At 37.8% G+C, this 19,261-nt stretch overlaps 1 protein-coding gene across 1 annotated transcript in view; it reads left to right on the top strand.

Moving 5' to 3' along the window:
• The first annotated feature begins 1,137 nt into the window (after positions 1–1,137).
• Positions 1,138–19,261, top strand: part of LOC124135772 (collagen alpha-6(VI) chain-like) — a 29,327-nt gene continuing 11,203 nt past the window's right edge. The window contains exon 1 of the mRNA XM_046501321.2: positions 1,138–1,242. Within this exon, the coding sequence (XP_046357277.1) occupies positions 1,179–1,242 (64 nt within the window). The 5' untranslated portion in view covers positions 1,138–1,178. The remainder of the gene's footprint in view (positions 1,243–19,261) is intronic.

Raw genomic sequence — 19,261 nt, 5'->3', positions numbered from 1 at the left:
GCTCTTGGACACTACCAAACTACCACGGTTATTATAATAAGTAATAACCTCATCAAGTAAAGTCGCCGACTAACCTCAGCAATGACTCTCGGTATATGTGTAGAGTGCTACCTAACTACCATGGTTAACTATACATCAAACTAACTCTCTTAGACGTCTCTATTCTTTGAATAGTGAAAAATATATAGAGGATATTTCATATGTCTCGTGAAATATCATGTTTCTCTCATCGAGTGACGGGGAAAGGAGAAAGGAGAAAGGAGAGGGGTAGGCCAGGAGTGAAAATATCTCCCTTCCCCTGACACGAGATGAGAGAAACATGATATTTCACGAGACACATGGAATATGCTATTCATTATATGCATTTTGTGTAGTCTACCGGAAAGTTTTGTTTTTCATTCCAAAAGTGAAGCCTTGAAACGTAAATTCTCCTAACCTAACACGCAGGGAGTTCCGATTTTTCAAAATCTTTTAAAATATAAACAAAAGTGAAAATAAATATATGAGGTCACTAATCCTTTTTATCATTCATTTGGATATGATTATAAAAAGTCTACTTCAGCCAAAAACATTCTTGAATGCTAAGAAAAAGCAGTTGGAAGTGTAAGAATACACGCTGGTCATGTAAATGATGGCGCTTTGCGAAACATTCTCGGTTGACGAGTTAAATGAGAAATTTACAGTTTACAACGAAACATTTTCAAGAGAATAACAAACAACAAGACGCGACATTAATTCCATAAATGACCATCTGTCATTATTTTGCATTGTCAATATGGAACAAACGTAAAAAGGAAGTCAAAAGTTTGTGTACGGGCCAGACACTTACGATAAAGAGAGACAATTTGTATCTTGTATGACAATAGTTCTGTCTAATTGTTATGTTCACTGCTGTTGTTAGTTTGTTGTTAAACGCCACACTCAGCAATATTCCAGCTATATGACGGCGGTCTGTAAATAATCGAGTCTTGACCAGATAATCCAGTGACTGTCATCACGAGCATCCGACAAACGCAATTTTGAAACGTACAGTGATGTCAAAAATATCTGTGTCATTGTTTTTTTACATCTGCATGAGCTGCGTCCCCATCTGTTGTGGCGTGCCGCAGTGCTCGCCTACTGGTCGACTCGTACTGCTTAGAGCCTCACACAATAGGGAAAGGATCATAGATGTTAAGATGGGGATTATCACTTATCTATGTATCTACACCTGTCTGATAACAGGTACCCTCTGCACACAAAGTAAGTTTAACTACTTTAAAGCGCTTTACATAAATATGATTACAACATTTCAGGTGCGAATGTCATTAACAATATTCGCTTTAAGTCTACATATATTCTTTCCAAAATAATGTCTATATATACTACCGACAAAAATAAGGGACTGATGAAACGCCAGTGATAGTATAATGGCGATAAATGTCTGTCAAATTAGTTTTGGGCGTTTAGATCAATATCTGGTGTGTCCACCATTTTGGGCGATACATGCACGACACCTTGATGGCATACTGTTGATTTACTTGCGTGCGGTTGCCTTGCTATTGCCCGGCATTCCGCCTAAAGAACTATCCAAGCTGAGCCACGCTGGCGGGTGCTGGTCTCTAGCGTACACTCTCCACCCGAGAACATCCCACAGATGCTTTATTGGGGACAAGTCAGGGGACTAAGCGGGACAATCTGACGTACGTATGCCTTCTCGGAGATACTCGGTAACAACCTGAGCACGAAGTCTGGCATTGTCATCTTGCAGTTCAAAATACATGCAATACATATCTTCAATAATTGTCAAATGTCCATTCAACATATCCAAATCAGTTCGCCTGTCACGTTTGATACCGCCCCACACCATGACAGTACCACCCCTATACCGATCATGGTCAGGAATTGTTGCCATGACATACCGCTCGCCTCTACCTCGCCGACTGGTGTTGCCCAGGCTTTCCCCAGTCTTTGCCGTCTTTGGTAAGCGTTCACACCTTCACAGGACGCCTTGCTTTCAGGCGGGGTCCATATAAACGGTTTTCAAGGTAGATGTTGAAATTCGCCTTCCTGCTATTGTACGGAATTCTCTATTGATAAGATGAGCAGATTTGAATCTATTGCGTAGTGACAATTAATGAGACGATTTTGTCTAGATGTTGTTTTTAAGCCTACCACGCTCAGGTCTCATTGCAACACGGCCCGTTTGACGGTACTTGCCCAACAGTTGAAAAAGTGCACTTTTTAATTTGCCAAACATTCGGGTAACTTGGGACATTGACGCCGCCATTTTGTCTATTGATTGAGATACGGAGGCAGTTTACGCCCGTGGTTACCTCAGTTGCTTTAGTGATTATGTGTTCCCCTAGAGGTGCACACCCTTTGGTTTATGTGTGCACCTGCATCATGTGCTCTTCATGCATAATGTGCAATTTTATTTTGATTAGATATATTGTAAATGTACACCTCAACGATAGCTGCTTTCCAATCAATAGTTCCCATATTTCTGTTGGTAGTATACATGTTTTAATGTTCACTGTTTCAATTAATGTTTTGATGAAATCGAAATTTTGTTGTCACGTTAATTCTTTGTGTTAAACTGATTCCGTTATGAATGTATGAATAACATTTATTGACATAGATCAGATACCTTCTATATATAAACGTGTTCTATGTGTGTGACAGATCAGGTAGTGTACCTTCTATATATAAACGTGTTCTGTGTGTGTGACAGATCAGGTAGTGTACCTTCTATATATCAACGTGTTCCATGTGTTTCACAGAGCACGTAGTGTACCTTCTATATATCCACGTGTTCCATGTGTTTCACAGATCACGTAGTGTAGCTTCTATAATATCAACGTGTTCCATGTGTTTCACAGATCAGGTAGTGTACCTTCTATATATCAACGTGTTCTATGTGTTTGATAGATGAGTTAGTGTGCCTTCTATATATCAACGTGTTGCATGTGTTTGATAGATGAGGTAGTGTACCTTCTATATATTAACGTGTTCCATGTGTTTGATAGATGGGTTAGCGTGCCTTCTATATCTCAACGTGTTGCGTGTGTTCGATAGATGAGGTAGTGTGTCTTCTATATATCACGTGTTGCATGTGTTCGATTCGTGAGTTAGTGTACCTTCTATATATCAACGTGATGCACGTGTTTGATATATCAGGTAGTGTACCTTCTATATATCAACGTGTTCCATGGGTTTCATAGATGAGGTAGTGTGCCTTCTATATATCAACGTGTTGCATGTGTTTGATAGATGAGGTAGTGTGCCTTCTATATATCAACGTGTTGCATATGTTTGGTAGATGAGTTAGCGTGCCTTCTATATATCAACGTGTTGCGTGTGTTCGATAGATGAGTTAGTGTACCTTCTATATATCAACGTGTTGCACGTGTTTGATAGATGAGGTAGTGTGCCTTCTGTACATCAACGTGTTGCATGTTTCTGAAAGATCAGGTAGTGTGCCTTCTATATATATCAACGTGTTGCATGTGTTTGATAGATGAGTTAGTGTACCTTCTATATATCAGACGTGTTACATGTGTTTGACAGATCAGGTAGTGTGTCTTCTATATATCAGACGTGTTACATGTGTTTGACAGATCAGGTAGTGTGCCTTCTATATATCAACGTGTTGCATGTGTTCGATAGATAAGGTAGTGTGCCTTCTATATATCAACGTGTTCCATGGGTTTGATAGATGAGTTAGTGTGCCTTCTATATATCAACGTGTTGCATGTGTTTGATAGATCAGGTCGTGTGTCTTCTATATATCAACGTGTTACATGTGTTTGACAGATCAGGTAGTGTGCCTTCTATATATCAACGTGTTGCATGTGTTTGATAGGTCAGGTAATGTACCTTCTTTATATCACATGTTGAGTGTGTTCGATAGATGAGGTAGTGTGCCTTCTATATATCAACGTGTTGCATGTGTTTGATAGATGAGGTAGTGTCCCTTCTATATATCAACGTGTTGCATGTGTTTCACAGATACGGTGGTGTACCTTTTATATATTAACGTGTTGCGTGTGTTTCATAGATCAGGTAGTGTGCCTTCTATATATCAACTTGTTGCGTGTGTTCGATAGATGGGGTAGTGTGCCTTCAATATATCAAAGTGTTGCATGTGTTTGATAGATCAAGTATTGTGCCTTCTATATATCAACTTACTGCGTATGTTCGATAGATCAGGTAGTGTGCCTTCTATATATCAACGTGTTGCATGTGTTTGATAGATCAGGTAGTGTGCTTTCTATATATCAACTTGTTGCGTGTGTTTAATAGAACAGGTAGTGTGTTTTCTATATATCAACGTGTTGCATGTGTTTGATAGATGAAGTAGTGTGCTTTCTATATATCAACGTGACGCATGTGTTTCATACATGAGGTAGAGTGTCTTCTATATATCAACGTGTTGCATCTGTTCGATTCGTGAGGTAGTGTGCCTTCTATATATCAACGTGTTTCATGTGTTTGACAGATGAGGTAGTGTGCTTTCTATATATCAACGTGTTGCATGTGTTTGATAGATGAGGTAGTGTCCCTCCTATATATCAACGTGCTGCATGTGTTTGATACATGAGGTAGAGTGTCTGTCTATATATCACGTGTTCCATGTGTTCGATTCGTGAGGTAGTGTGCCTTCTATATATCAACGTGTTGCATGTGTTTCATAGATCAGGTAGTGTGTCTTCTATATATCAACGTGTTCTATGTGTTTGATAGATGAGGTAGAGCACCTCCTATATATAAACGTGTTGCATGTGTTTGATAGATCAGGTAGTGCACCTTCTATATATCAACTTGTTGCATGTGTCTGATAGATGAGGTAGTGTGCCATCTATATATCAACGTGTTGCATGTGTTTGACAGATCAGTTAGTGTACCTTCCGTATAACAATGTGTTGCGTGTGTTTGATAGATAAGGCAGTATGCCTCCTATATATCAACGTGTTGCATGTATTTGACAGATCACATAGTGTTCCTTTCATATATCAACGTGTTGCATGTGTTCGACAGATACGTTAGTGTGTCTTCTATATATCAACGTGTTCTATGTGTTTCAAAGATCAGGTAGTGTTGTATGTGTTTCGTAGATCAGGTAGTGTGCATTCTATATATCAACGTGTTGCATGTGTTTGATAGATAAGGTAGTGTGCCTTATATATATCAACGTGTTGCATGTGTTTGAAAGATCAGGTAGTGTGCCTTCTATATATCAATGTGTTGCATGTGTTTGATAGATAAGGTAGTGTGCCATCTATATATATCAACGTGTTGCATGTGTTTGATAGATGAGGTAGTGTGCCTTCTATATACCAACGTGTTGCATGTGTTTGATAGATCAGGTAGTGTGCCTTCTATATATCAACTTGTTGCGTGTGTTTGATAGATGAGGTAGTGTGCCTTCTATATATCAACGTGTTCCATGTGTTCGATAGATCAGGTACTGTGCCTTCTATGTAGCAACGTGTTCTATATGTGTGAGAGATACGGTAGTGTACCTTTTCTATATCAGCGTGTTGCGTGTGTTTGATAGATCAGGTAGTGTGCCTTCTATATATCAACTTGTTGCGTGTGTTTGATAGATGAGGTAGTGTGCCTTCTATATATCAACGTGTCCCATGTGTTGGATAGATCAGGTAGTGTGCCTTCAATATATCAACGTGTTGGATGTGTTTCATAGATGAGGTAGAGCACCTCCTATATATAAACGTGTTGCATGTGTTTGATAGATCAGGTAGTGCACCTTCTATATATCAACTTGTTGCATGTGTTTGATAGATGAGGTAGTGTGCCATCTATATATCAACGTGTTGCATGTGTTTGACAGATCAGTTAGTGTGCCTTCTATATATCAACGTGTTGCATGTGTTTGATAGATCAGGTTGTGTGCCTTCTATATATCAACGTGTTCCATGTGTTTCATAGATCAGGTAGTGTGCCTTCTATATATCAACGTGTTCTATGTGTTTCATAGATGAGGTAGAGCACCTCCTATATATAAACGTGTTGCATGTGTTTGATAGATCAGGTAGTGCACCTTCTATATATCAACTTGTTGCATGTGTTTGATAAATGAGGTAGTGTGCCATCTATATATCAACGTGTTGCATGTTTTTGACAGATCAGTTAGTGTGCCCTCTATATATCAACGTGTTGCATGTGTTTGATAGATCAGGTTGTGTGCCTTCTATATATCAACGTGTTGCATGTGTTTGATAGATGAGTTAGTGTGCTTTATATATATCAACGTGTTGCATGTGTTTGATAGATCAGGTAGTGTGACTTTTATATTTCAACGTGTTGCATGTGTTTGATAGATGAGTTAGTGTGCCTTCTATATATCAACGTGTTGCATGTGTTTGATAGATGAGGTAGTGTGCCTTCTATATATCAACGTGTTGCATGTGTTTGATAGATCAGGTAGTGTGCCTTCTATATATCAACGTGTTCCATGTGTTTGATAGATGAGGTAGTGCGCCATCTATATATCAACGTGTTGCATGTGTTTGATAGATGAGGTAGTCTCTTTTCTATATATCAACGTGTTGCATGTGTTTGATAGATGAGATAGTGTGCCTTCTATGTATCAATGTGTCCTGTGTGTTTGATACACGAGGTAGTGAGTCTTCTATATATCAACGTGTTGCTTGTGTTTGATAGATGAGGTAGTAGGCCTTTTATATATCAACGTGTTGCATGTTTTTGATAGATGAGGTAGTGTGCCTTTATATATATCAACGTGTTGCATTCGTTTGATAGATGAGGTAGTGTGCCTTCTATATATCACATATTTCATGTGCTTGATAGATGAGGTAGTGTTCCTTGTATATATCAACGTGTTTGATATGTTTGATAGATGAGATAGTGGGCCTTCTATATATCAACGTGTTGCATGTGTTCGATAGATGAGGTAGTGAGCCTTTTATATATCAACGTGTTGGATATGTTTGATAGATGAGATAGTGGGCTTCTATATATCAACGTGTCCTGTGTGTTTGATAGATGAGGTAGTGAGTCTTCTATATATCAACGTGTTGCATGTGTTTGATAGATCAAGTATTGTGCCTTCTATATATCAACGTGTTGCATGTGTTTGATAGATGAGGTAGTGTGCCTTCTATATATCAACGTGTTGCATGTGTTTGATAGATGTGGTAGTGTGCCTTCTATATATCAACGTGTCCTGTGCGTTTGATACATGAGGTAGTGAGTCTTCTATATATCACAGTGTTGCTTGTGTTTGATAGATGAGGTAGTAGGCCTTCTATATATCAACGTGTTGGATATGTTTGATAGATGAGATAGTTGGCCTTTATATATCAATGTGTCCTGTGTGTTTGATAGATGAGGTAGTGAGTCTTCTATATATCAACGTGTTGCATGTGTTTGACAGATGAGGTTGTGTGCCTTCTATATGTCACGTGTTGCATGTGTTTGATAGATGAGGTAGTGTGCCTTCTATATATCAACGTGTTGCATGTGTTTGATAGATGAGGTATTCTCTTTTCTATATATCAACGTGTTGCATGTGTTTGATAGATGAGATAGTGTGCCTTCTTTATATCAACGTGTCCTGTGTGTTTGATAGATGAGGTAGTGAGTCTTCTATATATCAATGTGTTCTATGTGTTTGATAGATGAGGTAGTGGGCCTTCTATATATCAACGTGTTGCATGTGTATGATAGATGAGGTAGTGTGCCTTCTATATATCAACGTGTTGCATGTGTTGGATAGATGAGGTAGTGTGCCTTCTATATATCAACGTGACGCATGTGTTTGATAAATGAGGTAGTGGGCCTTCTATATATCAACGTGTTGGATATGTTTGATAGATGAGGTAGTGTGCCTTCTATATATCAAATATGGCATGTGTTTGATAGATGAGGTAGTGTGCCTTCTATCTATCTAATATTGCATGTGTTTGATAGATGAGGTAGTGTGCCTTGTATATATCAACGAGTTGGATGTGTTTGATAGTTCAGGTAGTGTGCCTTGTATATATCAACGTGTTGCATGTGTTTGACAGATGAGGTTGTGTGCCTTCTATATGTCACGTGTTGCATGTGTTTGATAGATGAGGTAGTGTGCCTTCTATATATCAACGTGTTGTATGTGTTTGATAGAGGAGGTCATGTGCCTTCTATATATCAACTTATTGCATGTGTAAGTCAAGTAAGTCAATGTTAACTTTTTCATTTTACCGAAACTGTTGAATACTCGACTTGTGACCCTAACATCGGAATTTGCATAACATGTGCGTTTGATACATGAGGTAGTGAGTCTTCTATATATCACAGTGTTGCTTGTGTTTGATAGATGAGGTAGTAGGCCTTCTATATATCAACGTGTTGGATATGTTTGATAGATGAGATAGTTGGCCTTTATATATCAATGTGTCCTGTGTGTTTGATAGATGAGGTAGTGAGTCTTCTATATATCAACGTGTTGCATGTGTTTGACAGATGAGGTTGTGTGCCTTCTATATGTCACGTGTTGCATGTGTTTGATAGATGAGGTAGTGTGCCTTCTATATATCAACGTGTTGCATGTGTTTGATAGATGAGGTATTCTCTTTTCTATATATCAACGTGTTGCATGTGTTTGATAGATGAGATAGTGTGCCTTCTTTATATCAACGTGTCCTGTGTGTTTGATAGATGAGGTAGTGAGTCTTCTATATATCAACGTGTTGCATGTGTTTGACAGATGAGGTTGTGTGCCTTCTATATGTCACGTGTTGCATGTGTTTGATAGATGAGGTAGTGTGCCTTCTATATATCAACGTGTTGCATGTGTTTGATAGATGAGGTATTCTCTTTTCTATATATCAACGTGTTGCATGTGTTTGATAGATGAGATAGTGTGCCTTCTTTATATCAACGTGTCCTGTGTGTTTGATAGATGAGGTAGTGAGTCTTCTATATATCAATGTGTTCTATGTGTTTGATAGATGAGGTAGTGGGCCTTATATATATCAACGTGTTGCATGTGTATGATAGATGAGGTAGTGTGCCTTCTATATATCAACGTGTTGCATGTGTTGGATAGATGAGGTAGTGTGCCTTCTATATATCAAATATTGCATGTGTTTGATAAATGAGGTAGTGGGCCTTCTATATATCAACGTGTTGGATATGTTTGATTGATGAGGTAGTGTGCCTTCTATATATCAAATATGGCATGTGTTTGATAGATGAGGTAGTGTGCCTTCTATCTATCTAATATTGCATGTGTTTGATAGATGAGGTAGTGTGCCTTGTATATATCAACGAGTTGGATGTGTTTGATAGTTCAGGTAGTGTGCCTTGTATATATCAACGTGTTGCATGTGTTTGACAGATGAGGTTGTGTGCCTTCTATATATCACGTGTTGCATGTGTTTGATAGATGAGGTAGTGTGCCTTCTATATATCAACGTGTTGTATGTGTTTGATAGAGGAGGTCGTGTGCCTTCTATATATCAACTTATTGCATGTGTAAGTCAAGTAAGTCAATGTTAACTTTTTCATTTTACCGAAACTGTTGAATACTCGACTTATGACCCTAACATCGGAATTTGCATAACATGAGAATACGATCCTATATTTGGACATAACTTTAAAATGTATTTCTCTGGTTCGTGTTCTAATTTTTATGTAGACTAATGATTGAGAAATGATATCGGCATGCCACTCCTGACTCTCTTTGTCTTAATATCTTGGTTTAAAACATATATTGTCGCAATCCCGTGCGATCAAACATATACTGAAAACATACTGAACATACAGTAAAGTAGCAGCAAACGAAAATTGTGGCTTCTGTTTTCATTATGTGATTTCAACATATCATAACGTGATTTTGGGTGTCGATAACAATCCATATACAACAGTCTGCACCAATACATTATTCACCGATAATAATAAATAGAACACATACATAGGTTCTACCTACTTCACCAAGCACAGCTTTGGAAGAAACCTTTTATTTACACATAAATATAGTTTAAAGAAATAACTCTGATAAAACAAATAAGATTTGCACGACAAGTATAACTTATATTTCCGAACGATATAACAATATGGAAGGTGTTATACTGTCAAACATTGTAGATTTTACTTTTAGAGAAACGTTTTGATGTTCCTTAAAAATGTAAAGAATGGTACATAAGACCTTCTTGGTTGTGATGCTAAAGTCATCTGCAAATAAGAGTCCATCCCTGACAAACATATCTCAGTCCATAATTCTTCAATTCATCAACTAACTCACTTATTAAAAATATAAAAGTAAAACATGATTCAACATGTAACCTTAGCGTACTCAACATGATGTCGTGAATATTTCGAACTTCCTTTTCTAAATATAAAACGTCAACACCAGAGAATAATTATTAGTATCGATTATCTGCCAAAATAGACTTCATTGAGTGTGAAAAAAGCACAATAACCCTGAAAATTATATAAATGGATCACTGAAAATCAGTGGTAAGCATGTCCTGCCCTACCAGCAGCATCCGTTAATCGAGTCTTGACCAGACAATCCAGTGATACGATAGAACATCTACTGAAACGTGTTCTTTTTGCAACACAGTCGGGGTCAGTTTAAATGTCTCTGCCTTAACACAACCTGACATCTTGTCAGATATATCTTTCAAAATTTTGAACTAGTTACCATGTACACCTTTCATTAGACAGTAGCTCAGTTCTGTCAAATGCCTTACGGACTTCTATGAAAGCTGTATAGAATAACTTTTAATTTTCTCAAATACCTTTGACATAAAGAAGCACAAATACATTAGCAATTGTAGAATAGTCATTTATAAACATGCTTGGCAGTCATGTAATACGTGACTTAGCAGTAGACAAATTGGTATTCTGGATTCTAGGATAGATGTGAATATTTTACTCATTACACATAGTTTACCTATGTGTCATATAATCATTAACACTTTCGCCTAACCCATCACTACCACCACAACAAGTAGGGTTTAGCTCACAATAAAAATAGATAGAAGCTACTTATCAGAAGAGATGTGAATCTTTTCATTACTGTTCTGCAGAAAGGATTTATTTTAAAACTTCTTACGAACAACAACTGCAACTGCAGTCAACCACAGCTGAATATATTTAATCATAGTAATGTTATTTTAGAATGGCGACTGTATTCACGTTATTGAATGGGTTATAACAGGTTATACAATGGGTTTTGACATACTCCTCACGAAAGGAATGCTTTTAACATGCCTTTAACATACATATGCATATACTCACTAATTATTAGTCAGAGTAACATTAACTGCTGACGTAACCATGTTGTTAGTGACTATTTAAACATAAGATAAACATACATAATAAAATATTATTTGAGTGACAAGACATAAAAAGAGCTTTTCTTAAAGTAGAAGTAAGAATAATGTAGATACAGATGCGTAGAGCAAATTGTGCGTTCCAAGTTTATTACAGACACTGAGTGGTTTGGATAGCTCTGCCCTGCTCTCAAATTGGCAAAATGTTGATGAGGTAGAAACGCAGTTTCCTCTGATTAGTTGAACTGTATTTCTATTGTTTAGTATGTATGGCTACTTTAAACACTTGGATATGCTCAAATGCGGTTTATTTGTTTCCCGACCAGTGGATCCGTTTGTATTCCAGTTATCTTTGGGAGGATACAACCCAAACTGCCTACGGGCGCTAGAGGATTTTTTACATCCACCTTACATATCGGGTACCCGTTCCCTGCTAGGTGAACAGAGGCAGTAGTATAGGTAATAGGGGTTCTGCCGCAACTCCACTGGAGGCAGATTTATATACCTATACTGCTACTACAGGGGGAATTTTTTATGTAAAAATGATCATGCGATTCAACGATTCAACTAAATTGTAATAAAAATATTCTCTATTATTTTTACTAATACGTAAACCATTATTTCTAACGAAGTGATATTCAAAATTTTTACTAAGTTCTTCGTTCATTTTACTAGGAGACCAAACTATATATTCTTCTTGGTAATTGGAAAGAAACAATTTATGACCGTATTTGGTTGGTTTGATATCATTGATATAATATATACCTTGTGGTAATTCTCTCCATTTGATAATTTTGTCCCTAAGCATAAACGATTCGATAACTTTTTCGAGTTCTTCCTTTGTTGGTTTGTAATTCTCCATTATTATATATTTATGTAAGCATTCTTCTAAATGTGATCTAATGATAGTAAGCAATATATTTTTAACCCCCAACCAGTTCTTTGGTATGGACACGGAATAATTGACGCGCTTGTTGCCTCCCCTGTTCTATGAACTTTCTATTCTCGTCTTCGCTAATACCACTGGTCTTACGAGAATTTGATCGAATCTCCTGCTTCATTACATTGTATTTGGTGAGTTTTCACAACACTAAACAAAACTCCTCCTCGGATATCTTACAATCAGCCATTGCTGTCGAAAAATGATCCTCAATGCTGTTTAACTTTGCTTCGGCGAGTATCCGAATATTATCGTGTTTTAATGCTTTCTTTTGCAACCTACGAGAGATGAATTTTATCGCTATTCCTGCCAGTCCTGAGACTCCGGCGGCTATTTCCATGCCAAGTACGATAGGCGCGGCGATTATAGTTGATAATAAACCAACACCGGGTACACCGAGTCCCATGCCAGCCGTTACAAGCGCGGTGTCAACTCCGTCGAGAGCATTCACGGCTCTGCGATACTTTTTATACATTCCAAGTCTAAACTCCCTCTCCTTTTCTATTCGATGTTTTATGTCGCTTATTTGATGTATTCTAAATCCATCAACAGTATCCATCTTTTCAGATGCCTCATTGAGCGCCGGATATAAACTCATAGTGTATATTACGGTCATATAATAGTCTTTAATTGGTCCTGCTTAAATGTTTTGAGAGTATACATCAACCTTATCAAATGAATATTATACGGCATGAATATCTTAGTTGTAATTTGTACCCCCTCAAGGGTTGCAACGGGTGATGCTCCAATATGAATAATACTGCAACGTTGACGCTCGTGTTTCGAACAAAACTTCAATAATAAGCGTAGAAATCTTAGGTATTGCACTCAAGATCTGTTTAATATCATTGAATTCAGTAACCAAATTTAAACTAACATTTTTTTACTGCCGGACGACTATATAACATATGACCTTGGTTTTCTGGCTGGGGGGTGACTAACACACTTTTTCGTTTTGAAGGGATATAAGCCGCGAGTACGATCCCACTATTTATTATCTTAGTTATATTATGTGTCTTACCCGTCATCACATACGGTGGGGTAATGACGATATTCAGTAGCCACTCGATGTTTGCTTCAACCATAGTCCATTTATTATCACAGTTGAGAATAAGATTGTACGAAGTGTTTTTATGGAGTCTACTAACATCGACTTCGCTTAAATCTCCTAGATTACCTGTGAATGTAACTTCTTTCCACTTGAATACATTATCTTGTAAGTGTAAAGCGTATAACTTGCCATTGGTACTGGGTTTACCGAATCCTTCTGTGTCTCCGAGATCGGAAAGCACAATTGTATTACATTGTCTCAGTGTTCCAGGGCCTGATGAATCAACCATTATTTATAATATGGAGTGTTACACTTAAGTATCCTATATGTACAGGTTGGTGTTTTACATCTAATACAGAAAATTTGAGGTCTGAAATTATACCACGCTTTAATTTTTTATATTGTAATGATGAGAAAGAGTCCATTCTACCGCTGTTGTATTTTTCATCTTTGACAGGAATAGATCTGAGTAGAGTTGAAGGACTTTCGAGTTGAATATTATCCGTCGTGCTTATTTGATCAAGATGGATGCACAACTCTTTATAGGAACTAAATCGGGTAATTTATCTCCATGCCGTGTTTTGTTGGGTGGTATTAATATAAATACTTTTTCTTCTCCTAATAAAAATCCAAGTGTTTTTGTTAAGTGCAGGACAATACCTACTTCCTTTTCTCCAGTGTTCAAAATCAGCATCCCATTCAACTCAATTTGTGTGAGACTAACTCCCAAAGGTTTAAAAATTTCATCGTTGAGTGAGCATACACTGTAATACCCATCAGGTATCATGTGTTCTTTTCTATTTATAAGAACTCATAATTATCTCTCGCAATACTTATATTGGTCCACTGCGGGTAATACGTTACATCGCATAGGGCGACTTCAAGTTGACCATCCGAGTTATCGATAGTATGAAGCAGTTTAATAGACTGACGATTTGTTATTCCCGGGAGTGTAACAAACATATTAAATATACAAAGATACTATATCATAACTTATATATGAAATCGACTTATATTACTAATCAGTCGATTTTAGTAAGTGCCTCTGGTGCTAATTCTTTTGTTGAATTCCCTGATATCTTTGAAAATTACAGGTTCACGGCAACTAGAGATAAAATGGTGCACGATTGGTTTCACAATCCGATGATATTTTGGCAGAATCAGTTAAACTTTGCCATATGGTGTGCAACAACAGGATGTGGTGTATCTCTTTATGTCCAAGGATTTGAACTGAATAAGTCTGTTTTATCATTTCACGTGTACTATCAGATTAGAAAAGAAAAGAAAGAAATTAGTGCTCAATTACCGCAGGATCGAGCATGGAATGCATCAAATAATCCGTACAATAGGTGGGCATTCGAACGTATTTGTCAGGAATTTAATATTTCTATGAGTAAAGATTGGCGTCTGAGTGGAGTTTACCATGGTCTAGGTATTCCGTACGCTGGTGCACACTCTGTTAAAGAAGTCAGCGATGATTTACTGAAAAGAGGTCAGCTTCTTCCGAGCTTTGCTCTCTCGAGTAACGAGTGGAGAGATGATCATATGAACTTTCAGGGTGGTGTTGCTTTCACCGTCCAAAAGGTTGAGCAACCACCTGGAAATGCTTGGAATGAATTTCTATATGATAAAACAGAAAAAAAAATTACAAACCCAGGATTTGTAAGATTTAATGAATCAATAAGAACTTATGTATGGGCAATTCTTGGTGCACAATCGCAAACACGAACGTCCATTATTGGTTCTGGGACGGCGCTCGATGGACAAAAACAGTTTGTCGCAAACGTGGAGGATGCTATTAATTCACCAGTTGACATACCATCTTCTATAAAGCGTTATCAAGATGTATTACAGTACGCTCAATCCAAAGTGGACTACGTTTATGCGCCGGGACTATACATCCATCTGAGTAATATGGAACTTAAGATCGGTCAAGTGATAGGTTATAATAATAAAATCGTTATTGCTACCGATCAACAAAAACCAGGTATAAATTCAGATATGAACACCAAATTAACACCGAATTAATAACGCAAACAAACACAGGCGAAACGGGAATAGTCAAGCCACAAATATCTACTAACACATCTACTAACGCACAACCACAAGTGCCACCACATATTGCGGCTAAAAATCAACAACATATCGATGAAAAAACAGAGCTTGTAGTAGGTGGAGTCGCGGCTTGTTTACTCATGATTTGCTTAAATAGTTCTTAGCAAAATTGATTTGGTTAAATAGTTCTTAGCGAACTGATTTGGTTAAATAGTTCTTAGCGGATACGTACAACAGCCCTGCAATTGCTACGATCAGTGCCCACAAGTTTTGACTAAGCCAAGTGGTGGTCTTAGCTAATAAATTCAAGAGCCAGGAAACAATACTCCCTATTATACCGGGAAGTGCAGACGCGGCTTTCCCAGCGAGCTTTCCCAGTGCTGAACCTAATGCTTTTAAATGCTTTTTTATCCACTCTTTTATACCATCCGACCTAGGGGGTGTGCCTCCTCCTCGCGAGAGTCAAAGTCGATATAATAAATCCCAATGCGTTTAAAATACTGGCAACGGTTATCCCCTGTTCTCTGAATAATGTTTTAATTTTATCGGCCAGTGTAGTGTCATCGTTGAGTACTTCATCGATAGTTTCTCGAATTCGACTGATTTGTGAACGAAGTGCCTTTCTATTACTGGAAGCCGCTTCGAGGCGGGCCGATCTTTCGTCTTCTAACGTGACGTCTACTGAATTCATCACCCGCCTGTTCAAGTTTTCTTTTCTCATAAGCTATATGCTTGTCGATTTCGAATAGCTTGGCTATATTATTGATGACTTCTCCCCGCATTGTTCGCATTTCCTTGTCAAGACCTCATAATTCTCTAATACTGAACTCTGAATATGGTGATACACTGACCATGGAATTATTGTAGTAGGTACCTAAGATTTTTCCCAGTCCATCCGAGGCCTGCTTCGAGCTTTCTTCCAAATTATCTATGGTACCGAGTTCATCACGCACAGTCCGAAGAACCTAAGTAGTCTTCGCGGAAAGTTTTTCTCGTCATGAGTAGTCTACAAAACCTATTTCATTACGAACAATGCTGATTCCGTGTTTACTGTCTATCGTAGACAAAGCTAGGAGCTTACGAGAATTCATAAGATCAATATCAGGTTTGCTACTCTGAAACTCAAACTTTGAATAGTCACGAACAATAGGACTTACATCTTTAAAGGTTTCGTAATAATCATTAACAGTTAAATGCAAAAGTTCATCGTTAAGATTCATGCCACCAAAGCTGGTTTCATCAGTACTCTCTTTGATTGTACTAGGGTTATCAAAATCATCTAGATTAAAATCATCCATTTTTATATTAAACATAAGGTTACATAATTTCAATATAACAATGTCTTCGCAATACGGACGCAAGTTAAACCCACAACGTAGACTTCGAGATCCATTAGGAGTCAAAGTCTGTAACTATAACTAATAACCCGAGTACCATTGATCAGAATCAAACGCTTCTGGTTCGCTTTCCTAATCTCGGCGCACACGATGTGTTAGTTCCGGGAACTGTCCGACTAACATTTACCATTAATTTGACTTCTATCGACGTTAACAGGGAGCCTGTTCAGAACATAGGTTGTGCTATCGTTAAGAAAATCACGATTAAAATTAGCGGTAATGAGGTTTTGAGTATCGATGATAGCAATGTATACTATTGTTACATGGATCTCTGCAGAACGGATAAAGAGCGGGAAAACTTACAGTATCAAGGTATTTGAAATCGGAACACATTGAGACTGCGTGTGGGTGCTGAAAATGGTGATAGTACCGTCGTAAAAGATCTCGCTGTTGCCAACGCATTAGGTAACCGATTCTATATTCCGATCAAGCATCCCTAGGCGATAGGTTAGAATACAAACTCACTTTTAAAGACTACGGCAGAGTAATCAGAGCTGTTGAAGATGTAGCCAGCTATTCCATTGACAATACCTCGCTGGAGTATGATATGATAACAGATCCCGAATTAGCCAGACAAATTCGTAACCAGTATACAGGAAGTTTAGCCATTTTGTTAGATCACGTGCTTCAACATCGAAAGATCACAAGGAATTAAAAAGACACGACGTGGAATATCAATCTAAACATCCCCACGAGATCGTTGAAGGGTATTTTAATGTTGTTCGAGGACCCCTCCGATGCATTTAAAAGAAATACCAAGAAATTCTACAATCCCAAAATTACAAAAGTAGAATTGACTATCAAGGGCGTTCCTAATCAACTATATAGTCAAGGAATGCTAGCGTATCAACAATGGGATGAGATTAAAAAACTCACTTCTATAAAACGAAGCCCAGAGGTTAACGCGGTCGTGAAAGATCTGTCTCTCAGGGATGTATCGATGGGTGAATACCTCACCACGAAGTACGCGCTATGGCTCGACATGCAAACAACGGACGATGACCAACTACACGGCAGTGGGAGGAGAATAGAAAATGCCAGCGAGGGTGTCACTATACAGATAACGAAGCTCCAGGAATCAGCTGGTACATTAAACATATATTTGATTATGGATGCGCAACTTAATATACAGAATGGACGATTTGTGCAAGCAATCTATTAATAATCTTTTACCTAAAGAACCACACTGCGCTATCATCTGCGGGCAAACAGGTTGTGGAAAAACAGCTTTTATTCTAGATATTTTAGAAAGTCATTATTGGGACGTTTTCGATCATATTATTATTCTGTGCCAGACTATAAGCATTTATAAAACATACCTATCGAGAGATTGGGTAATGAATGACGATGGGGTACATAGAGTCGATCTGGGCGATCGTTTACAAGACTGTTTACGAGTATGTCACGAAAAATACAAAGGAGAATAAACCCTTTTCGTAATAGACCATTGTAGCGCGATTAAAGAACTCACCAAAAAGAAAGATATGCTTTCATATTTAGCATTCTCCGGACGGCATACTCAGCATAGCGTTTTGGATACTTACTCCAAAATAGAACTCTGTCCTGAAAGATCTTAGAGAGCAGACCAAATGGGTAGCCCTGTTTCATTGCAAAGACCGAGATTCATTCGAGGAATGTACACGCGAAAATGATGTTTTTTATACCAAGCCCGAACGAGATAAAGTCAGAAAACTGTTAGCTTCAACGAAGCTTTGTAAACTTGTATTAAAAACCGATCAACCAGCTGCTTATGCAATTGCTTAGAAAGTTATAGCAAAATTATAGCAAAAATATGGCAAAATCATAGCAAATATAGCAAAGTTATAGCAAATATAGCAAAATTATAGCAAATATGGCAAAATTATAGCAAAAATACGATAAATTGAAATTAGCGGTAATTATGAAATAATGTGGCTTGAAATCATCATTCTTTCGCAGTTTATTATTATAGGCTGTATTGGATATGCCATATCATATTATGTAAGACTTAAATATCTCCTTAGGTATTACATTATGGAACGTGACGAACTCATCAAACAAATGCTTAAAGATGAGCCAGAACCTATGACGGATAAATCTTTAGATAAACATAGAGAAAGACTCACCGCTTTGGCAGCTGGTGGAAAATGTTCCAAATATTTTGGGTAAAAAATTATACCATCGAAAAAATTGATAACATGACTGACGAAGAAATTAAAAAACTGTACACGCGTTACGAGTCTAGACTGGGAGCTACCATGACTAAAACGATAGGGTCGGCTATATTACAACTATACACAGTCGTAGCTAGTACGTTTCTTCCTATCCCGGCAGAACATCGCATGTATTTATGCGAATCTCTCGAGAAAGACCCATTCATCGAACACACTAAAAGCTCAGGGAGCTGTGAGTTTTATCATAGATACGGAATGTTCTTAGCTCCACTCACCACAGCTTTAATAACGGCTAGGTATTGTCAATTTAAACATACGTGCCCACTTAATAATAATGGAGACTCAAGTGACACCACAACAGATTGCGGAAACACAAT

Source organism: Haliotis rufescens, unplaced genomic scaffold, assembly GCF_023055435.1.
Source record: "Haliotis rufescens isolate VD_foot unplaced genomic scaffold, xgHalRufe1.0.p SCAF_1, whole genome shotgun sequence".
NCBI classification, from domain to species: domain Eukaryota; kingdom Metazoa; phylum Mollusca; class Gastropoda; order Lepetellida; family Haliotidae; genus Haliotis; species Haliotis rufescens.
The sequence above is the reverse complement of the archived record's forward strand: the minus strand, read 5'-3'. Positions and strand labels throughout refer to the sequence as shown.